General features: G+C 42.2%; 1 protein-coding gene across 2 annotated transcripts in view; it reads left to right on the plus strand.

Annotated features, from left to right (window-relative positions):
* The window catches only part of FAT3 (FAT atypical cadherin 3), a 331,475-nt gene that overhangs the window by 117,710 nt on the left and 197,479 nt on the right, over positions 1-16,286 (plus strand). For both annotated transcript variants that reach the window (XM_041417036.1, XM_041417035.1), the window contains exon 3: positions 1,888-2,202. In XM_041417036.1, coding sequence (XP_041272970.1) covers positions 1,888-2,202 — 315 coding nt within the window. The remainder of the gene's footprint in view (positions 1-1,887; positions 2,203-16,286) is intronic.

A 16,286-nucleotide genomic window follows, 5' to 3' on the forward strand; every position in this document is an offset into this window, starting at 1 on the left:
AGGCTTCTGACCGCCAAGGAGGCCTTGCAGGCCCTGGGCCTGCTACAGTTTTGCCCTGCAGTTTCTCCATCGTTTGCCATCTACTAATGACATGATTTGGTGGTTTGCAAACAGTCCTTTTGAGTATTTCTTAAGCTTGAGATCCACTGCATTACTGTGTCTCTCAAGATTAACAATGCTGTATTAGGAGACGAAAATGTTCTTGACACATGTGTCATAGAAGTGCTGAGGAAGTGCATTTGCTTATTTTGATGCTGGTGTGATTTTGTGTGTGGTACTGGTGTATTTGGTCCTCTGTGCACTCATGGTCGGTGCTTAAGCCAGTGAAGCTTTGGACTATGCCAATACAAGCAAGTCTTAGAGTGGCAGACTTTCTGCTTTATCGTAGAATCACAGAGTGGTTTGGTTTAGAAGGGTCCTGAACGGTCATCTGGTTCCAACCAGACACAAACCAGGTGTTCATGTCAGGAGGAGGATGGATTTCGAAAGCCCTTCAGGTAGAAATGAGGTGGGTGGAAGTCCCTCATGCCAGGACAGTTCAGGCACAGGGCTGGTAATTCAATCCCTCTCTGTGGCTCCGAGCCAGAATCACACCAGAGTCAAAATAAGAAAATGCACTTCCTCACCACTTCTATGACATGTATATTGAGAACATTTCCATCTCCTTATACACAGACAGACTTTCTCTTTTGTTTCTTAGGACCAGGTGGCAAACCAACTGATGTTTTCTTACACCAGTAGGTGAAGTGGCCAAGCCTTTCCTTCCTCTGGGATAAAAAAGGATAGAAATATATTTGTTATATTCATTGTCTAAGGGCTGCTGTTTGAGCTTCTGATTGATTGTTATCCAGGATTTTGGCATTGTGCAATGAGTGAGCTCAATTTTAAATTTACTGTCTATTTTCTGAACTTGGATGGATTAATTTTAAATTGCCTCCTAGGTTTTCTTCTTTAGCAAGGGCACAGGCAGGAACTAGGAAAGAAAAGCCTTTTTTTTTTTTTTTTTGCGCAATTCATTGTCAGTGATTGCATCTGCCGCTTCTCTTTCCCCGCTAGCTGATGTGAGAGTGAGGGGCGGCAGTTTTCCCCCTGGAGCTCCTTGAATCCCAGTTGTCAGTTGTTTCGGCGCAGTATAAAACACAGGCAGCGCACAGGGGTCCCAGGGAAACTTTATTTGATGGTGTTTCTTCCCCTCTTTCTTCCTGGGCCCCGACTAAGGGGCCGACAAAGACTTATATCTCAGGGGAAAGGCAGGGGCAGACCCAACTTCCAACAAATCAGGAGAGTTGGGAGTAAAAACCCAGGCGGGGAATAACAGGAGCGAACCAATAAACTTCCAAGGAAGAAAAACAGTTTTTAGGAAATGGGTAAAATTTGGAGAAATAGAAACTAGAAACTAGCTGACGACATTTCTGGGGAAAGGGTGGAGACAAAAGGAAAAACCAGCACCAGGAAAAGCACTAAATCACAAATCAAACCATAGACCCACTGATACAACAAAAGGCACGATACAACAGCATCCCTCCCTACCAAGGTTTATACAAGTTTGCATCACAAGGCAGAAAATGATGGTTTTTCTTCTGTTACTCTGTCAGCTGCAGTTCTAGCAAATAAATGACTGTGGCATTAGGGCATTTATGAACAGCCATCCTTTTACCTTCCCTCCCTCTCAGTTTCTTGGGACAAAGGATTGAGATGTTGAGCTGAGTTCACAAAACAATTCATGATCTCAGGCTTCTGTTTTCATGTGTTGGACAACTTGAATTTTTCTGCGGGTGGAGCCTTTGTCATATGCTGGACACATTTCTGTCGCACAGCCAAATGAAAATAGATGTGATGTCTTATTGATGCTATTTGTGACATCCTCTGCTTGCTGTTTTTCTGCAGGAGTTATCTACACAGCAGATGTTCTTGACCGGGAGACGACCAAATCCTACTGGTTGACGGTGTATGCCACTGATCATGGGGTTGTCCCCCTCTACACTACCATTGAAGTCTACATTGAAGTGGAGGACGTGAATGACAATGCCCCTCTCACCTCTGAGCCTATCTATTACCCAGTTGTCATGGAAAACTCCCCAAAGGATGTATCTGTCATTCAGATCCAAGCCCAGGACCCTGACTCCAGCACTAATGAAAAACTGACTTACCGGATTACAAGTGGAAATCCCCAGAACTTCTTTGTAATCAATCCCAAAACAGGTAACAAAACCCTGTTGCCTCAGGGCAGTGGGAAAATGCAATTTACATATTTATTGGCTTTCACCCCTTCAGGGTGCACTGGTTTGCTTTCCAAACCTCTGTTTTCTGGTGGCTTTTGTGACTGCAACATCTTGTAGTGTCTGAAGCATTCTGCTTTGCATCGGTGTGCGAACGCACTGGCAGATGATGTGCTGCAGACGTGCTGCTGCAGCAGTCACTCTGACCTGGGTCACTGAATCGCTGCTGGCTTCTTCCCTGTGTCTACAGGGGTCAGACTTTGCTGCACTGAGTCGGCAGTGCGGTGCTAGGAAGCAGATTCAAGCTGTTGCAGGTTACAGAGCAATTTCATTCTTTACTGGCCGGTGTAGCACCACTGGAGTGAGTGACATGATGTCTGGCCAGCACATGTAATAAGGCTCCACGTTGAAGTAGGTGGATTTAATTCTACAGCTTTCTTTACACAAAAAGACAGTTTACGTGACCTACACATCTCTCTGGCCTTTAAAAAGAATCTGTGTGTTTCCATTGATTTACAGCTGCTGGGGCTGTAGCCTGTGGGTGCAGCGTGGCAGAAATGGTGATTGTTTTAAGTTAAAATCCTATTGTTAGCTGGCAGTGGAGCATGGCACCCATGCAGAGCAGCTCTGCACGTGTCTGTTACCCCAGGTGCCTTTGCTGAATGAGGCTGATAAAGAAATTGCCCCAGGAGATGTAGCCTGAGATCTTGGATGTGTGGGCACCTGCTGGGTGCCTACCTGTGCTTGGCAGCTGGTGTTTCTCACTCCAGCATGTACTCAGCTTTTCTCACTCATTGGGCTTCTGGGGACCCTTCAGCATAAACTGGAGCTGGAGAGTTGAGGGTATCTTTCAGAGCAATATCCTATTCTTTATGAATGCAGTTCAGAGAATTCACACAGTGCTGCTGCTTGTTTTCATGGTCCTAGTTTTGTTCTGGAGTTTTGATTTTTTCCAAAGTTTATTTATATCTTCTGCTAAATTTCTAAACAGCTAAAAAGCTAGAAGGAATATATACATGAGAAGGAGCATTTTTAATTTTGTGTATGGAAATAATGTTCACTAAATAGGTTTTCAACATTTGGTTGGGCAATCCTATTGCAATGTGTGGCATAAGAAGGGGTCAGGATCTTCTCAGGCATAAGCCCAGGTGAAGAATTATGGAGAATGTATAATCACTGTGTTCAATCTGCTGAGCCCTAAGGCGCATATCTCACTTATTTTTAACACTTGGAATGGCCAAAGATGCTCTTCCATCTGCATCCCTTCTCCCCCTCCCCACCCCATAAATCCCATCTGGGCAAAGTAGCAGAGTTAGGACTCACAGTGTTTAATGCTTGTGCTTCCCTTCCATCAGCTCCTCCTGCAGAGCAATCTGCTCAGCACAGCCCTGCTTATCTGCAAGGGTGAGCCTGTGACAGGGATTGGAGCCGGGCACGTGGCAGCCCTGCAGTACCCTAGCTTGGTAGCACACCCTGTGGGTTGGCTCTTTGTCCCTCTGGAGAGCAAGCAGGACACTCTTCTCTAACAGTGAGATCCTATTCTCACAGTTAACACTGACAGTGGTTAATCTTCATTTGCACTATGGAAATTGCTGTCTGAGAGCTTAAAGGCTTCAGGATAAGTAACTTTGCTGCTTGGGCAAAGGGCCCCCCTTTGCTGCGTCCCAAAGGGCCCCCCCTTACACTCAGTGAGCATCCTTGCTAGTGACTGGCTGTGATTTGTTATAGGGAGGATAAATCACCCCTTTTCTGTCCCATTCAGTGCCAAACACAGAGCAGTGAGAACTGGGCAAGGTGGCCTCTTGGAGTTTGTTTTGAAAACGATGAGGCTGACAGAGAGTGTATGTGCAGAGATCTCTTTTCCTAAAGGGGAGCGCCAGGCCTTGACATCAGAAGGCTTTCTCCTGATGGGATGCTGATGTCCGAGAAATAAAAGCATAATAGATTTTCCTAGAGAGTGCCCCTGGGGGTCTCTGGCAAGGCTCCTTTCAGCCATCTCCCTGCAGTGCACTAGTTTTCTCTCAGACAGTAATTTACACTCCAGTTGTTTTGTACAGGAGACTTCTGCACGCACAGAAGAGGTTCATAGCCTGCCAGCCCCGTACCCTTGCTGGGATTCAGCACAGCAGTAACTCACATAGCACACTGCACAGCAGCCCTAAATGCGACAGCATGCTGTATAATCAAGATGAAAAGGTTTAATGTGAACCCAAATACGCTGCGATTGCTGTATACGTGGGCTGAATGAGCATGCATCTGGTGTCGGGGGAGAACAGTCATTTGAGAAAGGGGATCTTTTATTTTCTGTGTCACTTTGGAAGTTTTAACACTGCCAGCAAACTGGCATCTCACTCCTGTGAGTAATCCACTGCTGAGAGTCAACACGAAGGCAGCATCCTGCATTTTTTACATCTTTTGATGGGAAGCGACAGAAGAGATGGGGAGTTTGCTGGAGCATAGGGATGTTCTCAGTTGTCTTTGGAGATCAGCAGTGACCATGTTTCCCTTCCTCTGGAGCTCACTTTCAGCTGCCTAGTAGCTCATACAGGTCAGGCAGGTTTCTGGTGACACATGGACCACTACATGTCTGATCAAGTGGGGACACAGGGAGTCCGGGTTTTGTTCCTGGTTCTAATTCAGGATCATAACTGCAGCCAATTCTTGCACTCATGATTGATTATATGGATAGCAGAAGCAACATTATTACTCTTTGTATTCTGTATCTGTAGATAGAAGAAACCTCTTAATAGACAAGTTGTCACTTCCTACATTTTTATAGACTGGCACAGCTCGTGCAGGCTATTTTAGGCAGCCCAACTGCAAATGATGTCACGTGCATTTGGATCTGTTTGAAGGCAGGCTTCAGACCTTTCAGGATTATTACCTGCGTTGTGCTCTGTGGATTTTAGAGAGATGTAGAGTTGCTCCAGCAGGAATGAAGAGCTGCTAAAAAGCCACTGATTTGGGCACTGAAGTCACCCTGGGCATGCTCTCACTGGGGACTGATTCTGCTGTGGGGGCACAAGTACAAGGTGATAAGGGCCCTCCTCTTTGGGCTTGGTGTTTATATGGGTGCTCCAGGGAAGACGACGGGAGCATGAGCAGCCCGCCCATGTGTGTCAGGAATGGAAAGGCAGTGTGGGCAACCTCCCATGAAGGCCTTTTCTTTTCCTCACCTTGATATTTTTTTTGAAATACAGCCAAGCATCAGTTTGCGCCTTGGTACGCACTTCTATCTCATGAGCTGATATTCATAGGTACAAGTCCTAAGTGAATAGTGAAGCACATGAGCACGTGTGAAACCATAAATCATTTACACAGGAGGACAAGGCAGCCTTGTTCTGCTAACTGGTGGACGCTGCAGCCTAAGTGCAGCAGATCCAAGAGAGCAAGATGGGATTTTCCTTTATAGTGGGCGAGAGGAATATATTGCAAAAGCACAGTTTTGCAAGGGGAGTAGGAAACATGTTTTTTCATAAAGTTGGGGTGACTCTAGGGGTTACATGACTACAGGGAAAGACATTCCCCTGGGCATTTGTTTCCCAGCTGTGTATACACACAGAAGCAAGGGAGGCATTCCTGGAGTTCAGTATCTTCAGCAGCTGCGAGTCAGTCTAAACCCTGATGTGGCTGCTGGGAGAGCCAGGCCTTTCCCTCATAGCTTGACTTTTGTGCTTTGGAGGGCTTGGGGTTGCTTTGGCAGAGCACAGGGTCACAGGGCTGCGCTCCTTTGTGGGTGGTGTGAGATGGGGACGACGGCAGAGCTGCTGCCAGAGCAGCTGGGCTGACCAGCCCCCAGGAGTGCCACATTCAGCCCTCTTGGGTGAGAGTCACGTGGATGAAGGTAAATAAAACAAAAGATGGAGTTAATAAAAAAATTGATCAGAGCTGTAAATTCTTACTCATATTTCATGTATATGGGTGTTAATTTCACAGCACAGGGGTAATTTACTGCGTTGATTTATTATGTTTCTGTGCTCTGGAAAAAACAAATTTTAATTCAAGCCATTGCATTACTTTGTTTAGTGTTAACATATTTCGAACAAACCCAGTAAGCTTCTCTTCAGTCTAATGTAGATTACTTAAGAGATTCTTTACCTAACACGTCAACAGACCAGATTTCACTCTTGTGCACATTCTTATTAATTAATTTACTCTAAAATTTTGCTTGTGTGTCTGGAAAATCTGCTTACACCTTGCTTTGCCTTTTGCTGGCACCATTTAAACAGAGGCAGACCTCTGGTACCCCTGAAATAGTATTTGCTGCAGTGGTTGAGGCAGGACTCACATGTGGGTTTAGAAATAGTGCATGTAGGTCAGTACAGCTTTGCAGAGCAGTAACGCTCTGCCTCTGGAAGCTGTCTCTGAACTGTCACATCTGCACCTAGATTTGGAAAGACTCTGGATATTTTCACACTGAAGTAGTATTAATATTTATATAAGCTAATACGGGCTTAGTGAGTGTCAGAATTTAATTGGTACGAATGCTGCTCTTCTCAGTAGGCTGGGCTTTGCTTTCTTTTGCACTTGCAAAGCCAGCTGGCATAGAATCCTGCTGGGTCTGAAAGCCACGCTTGCTCTGCCATACTAAAATAGTGCTTCACCCTCCTGTCATGCATCCTGATTTTTATAGCCACTTTTCTTTGCCTTGTCCCAAGAAACCCCCACGTGTCTTTGGTCTCACAGACTGAGACAAATCCAGTGGTTTGCTGCTGTTCCACATCCTTATGGCTGCCAGCAGTACAGATGCTGGGTACCCACTGCCTCTTTTCAGCCCAGAAATCATGGAATCATGGAATGGTTTGGATTGGAAGGGACATTAGTCCTTCTAAGACCTTCTAGTTCCAACACCCCTGCCACGGGCAGGCAAATCTTCCACTAGACCAGTTGCTCAGAAGCCCGTGCAGCCTGGCCATGAACATTTCCAGGAATGGAGCAGGGATTGTCCTTCTATCACACCTAAATATTATAGCTGCTGTTAGAGCAGACCTTGAGGAGGGGGCTGCTCTGTGCAGCTCTGGAGGGTTTCCCTGTGGTCACCAAAGATTTCTAGGTTTCTCACCCTGTTCTTATGGTCAAGGGAAACTCACCTTTCCTGACCGCTCCATCCGGTGCTAAACTCTTAGTAAACTTCTTCTGAAATAAGATCTTCCATATCTTGTAAATGAAGGCTATTAGCTTTTTTTTGTTTTTTAAGTCAAACTGCAGTCCTTCTCCAGGGTGTGTTTTAGGTGCTGTTGTGGTCTAATTGGAAAATGTATTTTGAATTTTGATGGCATTGCAGGTTAGTTCCCTCCCACTGGGTGCTCCTCCTGAAGGGTGTCTCCCTCATGTGTGTTGACGATGGAGCTGTTTTTGGCAACTTGTGTGTGTGATGAAAATCAGCTCTGCAGATCATGTCACAGCATGAATAACTCAATGCTATTCAGCCTCTAAGTGTCCTTGCCCTGTCAAAGAGCAGAGAGGACCTTGCAGGGGCAAAAGACATTGATTGTGGTCACCAGTCAGTGGTGAGGAATTGGTCTCCCTTTCCTTCCATGCTCTTGAATGCTGTTTGTACAAATGCTGAGTTCACCAACAGTTGCAGAGTCCAGCCTGATATATCCATTGCTGATGTGTGACCATAACTAATACAGAATTTTATAATATAATTCCCCTACCACATTAGCTGGCTTCCATCCTCTGTAATTTATGTTGTATCAACACATGCTAAATGATCTACTTTCTTTGCTTTCACTTCTCTGTTATTTAAAAGTGTGGCTCTTAATGACTTCTTTGTAATGCACTCACTGTTAAAAATTGAGCTTTGGAGTGTTTTAAAAGCTTTAATTTCTGCTTTGGCATGCTTATTCTTTACTAGACACCATATATCCAGTGATTTGAGCCCAGGGTTAACAGCTGAAAAATCAAAGGACTGTGGATGTTGGAGTTGTGTGCTTAATCTCAGTGAGACCTATAAGTGTGCTAGGCACTGTACAGTATATTGGGCAAAGGTCCTGCATTAAGGAGTTTGTCATAATAACAATAATAATAGTAATAATTAAGAAAAAAGGGGAGATAAAAAATAGTAGGGAGAAGGATGTAAATCAAGTCCATCTGCTTGCCAGGGCACATTTATTTCCCAGAGGATATTTTCAATTAGATTGTGAGCTGCAGCATAGCAGGGACAAACTCTTCTTTTGACTTTGAGTCACCTCATCTCATGGTTTTTCTTTGGTTTTTTGTTTTTTTTTTTTTTTGTTTTGGTTTTTGTTAGGTTTTTTTGTTTTGGTTTGTTTTTTTTGTAAGTGGAAGTATTTTCTTGCCTTATGTGATTGTCTTGTAAATTAATTCACAGTAGACAGTTTGGGGATATAATATGCTCTGGAAATGCAAGTTATTGATTTTTCAGGCATCTTGGCATTAACAGACGTGCATTCACAGTCATGTATTCATAAGCATACAAACCCCCCCCCCCCCAAAAAAAAAAAAAAAAAAAAAAAAGAGAGAAGCATCAATTCCGGTAGGATGAAGAGAAATATAAAAAGAATTTTAGACTAAGCAAGTATTGTCTAATGGCCAGACCACTAATTCCACTGAAAATGACAAAATTTGGGCTCAGCCAGCAGGTCTCTTCCCTCCTCCTTTCCTCCCTGGCAGCGATTTCCTTCTCAGTCTGTATCTGTTATCTGTGGAGAGGATAAAGGTGTGAGCTGTGTCACCACAGTTGCAGCTACGGTAATGCTGCTATTAATAAAATAATAAATCCAGTTTTATCATTTCTCTTGAACAGACCTGATTTCTGCTAGCAGTGGGTTTTTATTCATGAAGCACTGAATATGGTTGAGATTGCTGGATGTTTCTGGTATCAAGTGCCTCTTTTCAAATGGCATTTAAAGATACAATATTTCTTATAAATGCTATTTCTTTGTAATCAGCAGATTTATACTTGGCTTATAGAAATTTTAACCTTTCATTAGATGTCCATGATGACTTCTTTAGCCCTCTTTCACAGTAAGAAGTTTAAGGAGTATTCCCATTGCCTTAACTGGACAATTGTGTCCTCACTTACTCAGTGCAGCACTAGTTTTTAATCTGAACTCGCTGTTTGCTTCGGTAGAGACTTATGTCTGAAGGGCATAACATGGCAAGGCCCAGTGGGACAGAGTTTTTTTCTGATGGAAGAAGTTGCTGCCCAATAACCAGACAGCTCCCTTTTTTCCTGTCCCAGCAACATTTCTGGAACAGCAACAATTTTGCCACTGATCTCATAAATCTACGTTGTTGTGCATTACATCAATCATTTGTTATTGTTACAAACATCAGCAGAGCATATCTTCTGCCTATTCAGAAGTAACTTCACCTATCAGCTTAGCTGTGAAACTCATTTTTCTACCTTGTCTGTCAGTTCAGTTTCTCTATTGGTAAATTTCCAGAAGTCATGGCTAGGCAGAACTGTTTAAGAAATCACCTTTTTAATAGGCTGTGCTATTCCTGCACTAATTTTTAAGTAGGGCTGTTCCATTCACTTCCAGGTAGAATGTTATTGTTTAGATTGTTAGAATTATTATCAATGGCAGAAGCACAGTTTAGCTTACTGGGTGAAATTGTAGCACAAGTACTGAGTAACAGCCCTGTTAAATGTGTGCACAATACATATGTTATGGAAACTTGTCGTATCCTCCCATACATTATTATGATAACATCAGCAAATGTCCCTGCGTTACAGTAATTGCTTGTGGTCCAAGTCTGAACTCTGGCAGGAGGAATTAGGTTGGTGAGTTAGGGATGCTGAGGCATGGAGCCTGTGAGCGTGGCATTTGTGCAGGAACAGGGGTCTGGAGAGGGAGCTGCCACGGAGGAAAATAAAGCTATGGTGTTAGCCCAGGGGAGGTGAAAGCTTGGGATGGGGGTAGTTGAGGGGGTTCTTTTTTCCTTTTTATTTCCTACTTCTTTTTAATCAATCAAGTAACTTGTGTTTATCTTTTGCTCAACAGTCGAAGTTAGTGCTGGTATCTGTGATGTTGGACACTGCAAATCCCAAGCAGACAATATTAAACCAGCTTTTTCCCCTTTTGCTCAGGTGCAGTGCATACAATCATACTGTCTTCTTAGATCAGGCACTTTCATGGCTTGAGTAGTGTTTCACCTTTTGTGAGAAATTCCTAAAATCTCTTAGTGGACTGGAAGTTAGAGGCAAGGAATGTAGTTCTGGTTTACTCTTAGTTAACATGTGATCCTTGGTACAAACGGTGATATTTCCTGTTTGGAGAATTAGATTGACCTATGCTACATGTGGGTATTAAAAAAATAACAAAGCTCGGAAATGGGAATAAAAAGAGGAGGCAACTGGGAAGGCAGGTGTGTTTGCATAAGCCATAACGATCTCAGTAATCACCAACTATTAATTCCTCTTTGTCTTCCATCACACAGGAGATTGTGTCAGCACCTCTTATACCCCCAAAGTCTCATGACCTCACAGTTCAGCTAAAGTAGTCTGTTCGAAAATTAAGCTTAACAGTGGATTATGTTATTTTTCCCTTTTTTTTCTGACTCTGTTTCCATCAGAGTTATGCTGTTATAACCAAAGATAATTATTTTCTGTGAAATTACTCTCTCCTCCTTTCCCCTTCCCCTTATGTTAATGAGAGTGTTTTTCGTTTGCTGGGAAGACTGACACAACTTCTTTGAAATTAGTAGTCTTGTTGCCAGTTGAGTATGTGACCTTATCTGTGTAATTGTACAGATCGTGCTGCCATATGTCTACATGCACAGAGCTTAATTTAACCAGAGACATACATGTGTAAAAATAAAGCAGTATCTGGGGGTTAAATATCAGAAGAGCCCCCTAATCACAGCTTTCGCATTACACACCGCTTGCTACTGTGCTTGAAGAGTTCTGAAGTTAATTCTTTAAAAAACACTCTTTACATGGGACCATGCTCTTGTAACCTTGTTTTTTTTATGTTGATTGTCATGTGGATTCTACTTCCTTGTGTGTTGTTCCTACTTGGTTTCTCCGCCTGTGGTAGCAAAGTCCTTCATGCTGCTTGGTAATGGTAGAAGAGGACCAGTTTTAATTTTTTGCAAGCAAGGAACTGATGCAAAGGAAGCAGCTACCTCATCTGATGCCAGCAATAAAAATTTGGTCTCAATTTGCCTTCAAAGGCAACGGCCACATGTAGTGCAAAGCCTTATGGCATGGGTCCAGCCCATCCTACTCTGCTAAATGCAAGGCAACCCTGGCACCAGTGTTTTCTACCATGTGTACAGAACTCATCTGGGCATGTTGGAGCCCTGGTAGAATCTGTTTCCTATCCTGTTCCCAGCTAGCCCACCATTTCCCATCCCTGCTTTTCAGTCCTTCCTTGCCTTTCTTTCTCTCTTGCCCAAAAGCAAGCCCGGGTTGCCCACAGGAGAGAAAGAATTAGAGTTTGCACAGGCACAAGGAGTCTCAGACGGCTCTGTTGGAAGCTGGGCATATAAGGGCAGAGCTGACTCTTGTCTTTTGGGTGGAAGAAGGAACCCCCTTCTCCATCAGCCTAATACAGGCACAAGCCTAAGCATTCATACTGGTGCTGTCATGGAGCAAGGAAGCAAACCCAGAGCACTCAAGTCTCCCACTACCCCCAATAATCATGTTCTTACTTTGTCAGTACTACATTTGCTTGTACTTTCTGTGCAGGAATGTTTCCTCATTGCTTCCTGGGTATATAAGTCAATGTCATGACATGCTGTGGGTTTGTTGCCTTCTAAGAGAAATTCAATGTTTGTGTCAGATGAGTTGCGTGCAAGGAATCTGTGCTGCAGTGATCTATTTATATGGTAATTAGCAAGTAGCTTTGCAGCTCTTAAAGGGATTTGATTTGAAAACTAAGTATTATTTCCTGAATTTTAACTTACCAACAGTGTATGAACAGCAGTGCACATGCACTTTTTTTTTTAATGTAGCCACAATACCCAAAAGATAAATGTAAGTCTGCTCTGCACGAGAATATTTTGGCTATAATTAATTTTGCTCCATTCACCATATGCTTGTATTTTCTGACCTTCATTTTATTCACAGACTCTTGTAATAAAATGTGCAGTATTAAAACAAAAGTTGCTTAAAGAAGCACAAGTGCTTGTGGTGCTACATCTTCAGCTGAATTATGTGGTTTATGCCACCTGAGAATTTGACCATTGTATCCTTATGAAGCTGTTATTATTATGGAAAGGTGCTCTCATTGCTCAAAGATATTGAAGGATTTTTGTTAATAGAAGAATGAGATGATTTTTTAAAAATCTTTGAAGAAATGCTGTAAGCCCACTGAGATCCTTTAGGAGAGGCAAATAGGGATGAAGAGTCTTCTCTTTGTCCTTATTATTCTGTGTCTGAGGCAGTTCTTGAGACACGACCTGGGAATGCACTGCAAATGACACAAGGAATAATTGCTGCCAAATTTAATTTATTGAATAGGTGTGAATTAGATTAATTAAACACAGAATAAACACACACAAGATTACCCAAAGTAGCTTCATGGATGGAAAGATGTTAGACTGTATTAAAAGCTTAGATATACATGATGCTGAGATATTTTTCATGTGAGTCTGTAATTTCTTAGGGGATTTCTCTCGTGTTTTTTATTTCTTTCTTCTAACACTTAATGTAATCCAAACTGATTAAGGGAATGCTATGCATTAGAGGGAAGAAAAATAAGGCAAACACATGCTTAAGAATTAACTTGAGTAGTCTATTGGGTGAGCTGAAGCTTTGACTCAATAATACGCCCGTGCCCTGCATTTGTATGTGTGAAAACCCCTTGGCTTGGTTGGATTCACTTGCAGAGAACAGATTTCTTTAAGAAGGATGCACAGCTCAGCATCAGAGAAGCAAATTGGCAGGATTTGGATACAGTCCTTGTTTGGTCAGCTGCATGGGGGGGCTTCATGCCCCACTCCCAAGCTTAGCTCTAATCTGTTGGTACATCTCTACTTCTGCAGCCTGATGTTGAGCAGGGAGGATCTCAAGGACTTTTTATTGTCTTCATCCTGCAGGAGGAGGTTTCCTCTCCACCACCAAAACTTCTGTCTCTACTTTCTGCTTGTAGTCATTGTGCAAAATGGCTGAGATTTTACAAACACCCTGCAAAGCATTAGTCTAATCTCTTTATTGCCTTATTAACAACAGAAGTGCAGCACTGAAAACGTAATTAAGATTTAATGGGAAGACAAAAATTTCAGAGAAGGGAAGCTTCCTATGTAGAGAGACATTATTTTTGCTTGTAAACAAACATGAGGAAAGGAGATGAAGAAAGTAATACATGTTTTGTTGAAGGGACTGTATAAAAGACAGTTGCATGACATAGAAAATGTTGCATGTCCAAAACTATTTCACCCATCTATGTGTATGGACTTGGCTTTTGTAATCATGAATGTCCACCCCCACCTCTAACAGCTCCTAAACAACCCAGAATCATATACTTAAGATACCTTAATTTCTGCACATTGAATCCTGCAAGAAAAGTAACAAGGTTTGTGGGAGTGCAGGTGGGTTTGGTTTTGTGTTTTTGTTTCTGGTTTGTTGTTGGTTTTTTTTTTTGTTTTTTTTTTTTGGCAAAAGTTTTTGTTAATTTTCTTTATGCTTTTATTTAAATCATTTAATAATTAAAAATAATTCATAGCTAAGAACTCAGTCAGGAAAAGCAAAACCTGTGCTGCCTTTTGATAAGCTGAAACGGTGACTTATTTTTTTAAATATTTATTTGCAATCTTGTGGCACCTTCGTAGCTGCAGCCGCGAGGCAGCACCCTGCCACGCTTGGCAGGATAAGTGGAGTAAAAGATGGTTTCTACACCGAAAAAGCTCGCTGTTTAGGGGGAGCCTGAGACAACAGATGGGGAAAAGCAGATGGAGATGCATCAGAAAAACCAAGGCGGTATTGATCAGCGCTAAGTTTGTGCTGGGCACTCTCGGTGTGCGGAGGAGTGGAGAGCAGGCTTTTAGAAAACGGAGCACGGGGCAGTTTGGACACGGGCTGGCAAGGAGCCCCTGTGTGCCATGGGCTTCGCCCTGGGCTGCAGCTCCCAGCCTCTTGCAGGGAGGGGCTGTGAGGGATTGGCTCCAAATAGGATACAGGATATATATATGTTCTGCATCTGTATCTATGGAAAGATTTCCCTCCCTCTCTCTGGGGTGTGTATATATAGATACAATTTTAAATTCTTTTTCTTCCAAAATTTAACACAAATTGCAAAGGATTGGTTCTGGTGGGCTTCAGTTTTGCCTTTCTTTCTTTCTTTCTTTCTTTCTTTCTTTCTTTCTTTCTTTCTTTCTTTCTTTCTTTCTTTCTTTCTTTCTTTCTCTCTTTCTCTCTTTCTCTCTTTCTCTCTTTCTCTCTTTCTCTCTCTCTCTCTTTCTCTTGTTTTTCTTATATTTGTTTTTTTTTTTTTATTAAAGGAATTTTCAGCAAAAAAACATTCAAAGTGAATTTTGTTTTCTCTTTATTGGAATGTCTGTAAGTTTGGAGGTCTTTTTGCCCTGTTCTCTTTCTCTGTTTTCATGAGAAAAGAAAGATAGAGGCAGTCTTACAACAGAAGGGTTAAACTGCCCTTTGAGTGGAGCATGAGGGCATAGTCTCCTGGAAAGGCTGAAGTTTTCAAACATGTCCAGCTGTGCTACTGAAAGGTGAAATTCCTTTATAGTCTGAAAAAGCTGCCTCACCATAGTTAAAAAAAAATACCTAATGGAGCATCCCCATCCCTTCCTCCTGCACTGGAGATCCGGGGGTTTTGATGTGGGGATTTATAGAGGCATTTGTTGTCTACAGCCAGAGTAGGATTCAGGAAGCTCTCTGAATACTTGATTTCTTGTTGGTATAATAATGTTCATGTAGGCAGATGTACCAGAGTTAAAATCCTACCTTTTCTTCACCTGTCTACCTGTGTGGGCAGAGGGACTCAATGTTAAATGACAGAGTCAGACATTTAGAGCAAGATTTTCATCTCTTTTTAAGCATGACTGGATCCTGTGTCAGTCCATCTGCTTAAAAGGATCACATCACTGGGGTTCTCAGGTGCATTTTTTTAAACCTACAATTTGCACTGCCATACCATGGGGAGCTGAAGAATTTCAGTGTGTAATTTATCAAGAAAAATTGAAGAGGTTGTGGCTTCGTAGTTGGTGTGTGCTTGCATGGAGACAGAATTTCTGACGAAGGTTTTCTTTCATCTGACAGATAAAAGTCATAAAAGACAGTGAAGTTAGAGAAATTCAGACTAAAAAGAGTCCTATTTTTCTGGCTCAGGATAGTTGTAGCTGTAAAGGTGCTATTCCAAGGTTATGGTCCGGACTCAGAGGCCAAGTGACAAAATTCCGTGACCATTATTATGCAGGACCCCAAACCAGATGATCTGATCTTGCCTAAAAACATATTAATGCATAATGAACACAGTTTAAGCCAAAAATTAACCATAGCAATAGAGGGGCTTTATGGCACATCTCTGTTTTGTACAAAAATCTAGGAGGAGAGACCACATCTCTTCTGGGAATGGATAATATATATTCAAATACAGTGTTGTCCCATGTTTTTCTCCTCTGGGCTACTTGAATAGCATTATTGCTGTGAAATGCTATAAATAAATCAACAAAAAAAAATTTATGTATATATATTTCTATATTGATTGTAACAGGATAAAAATAAGAAAACATTAGCACCAACTTGCCTCACATAAGAAACATGATTTTCTTACTCTCTCACAGCTTACAACATTGCAGACCATATTCCTTTTAAAACGCTGTCTCACTGATAGTAAGGTGTAATGGGGCTTTTCAGACTTTTGTTACAAATTTTTGGATTAAAAAGTTTCCTATCTGTTACAAAACATCAGTAAGCACATTCAGCGAGGTGTGGGGTAGGAGTGACATGTTCCATTTCTGGGGGATGTAATATTTTATCGTCTTGCAGCCTTCTTGCAATTTGGTATGCTGAGAGAAATTAATTTGACTGTTTACAATATTCAATTTTCAATAATTATTCAAGCATATAGAGCAACAGGCATTTACAGTATGTAATATACAGATGGATTAGAAATTGTGCATGTAATTATA

This window comes from Onychostruthus taczanowskii, unplaced genomic scaffold, assembly GCF_017590055.1.
Source record: "Onychostruthus taczanowskii isolate IOZ18803 unplaced genomic scaffold, ASM1759005v1 scaffold54, whole genome shotgun sequence".
In the NCBI taxonomy this organism is placed as follows: Eukaryota; Metazoa; Chordata; class Aves; order Passeriformes; family Passeridae; genus Onychostruthus; species Onychostruthus taczanowskii.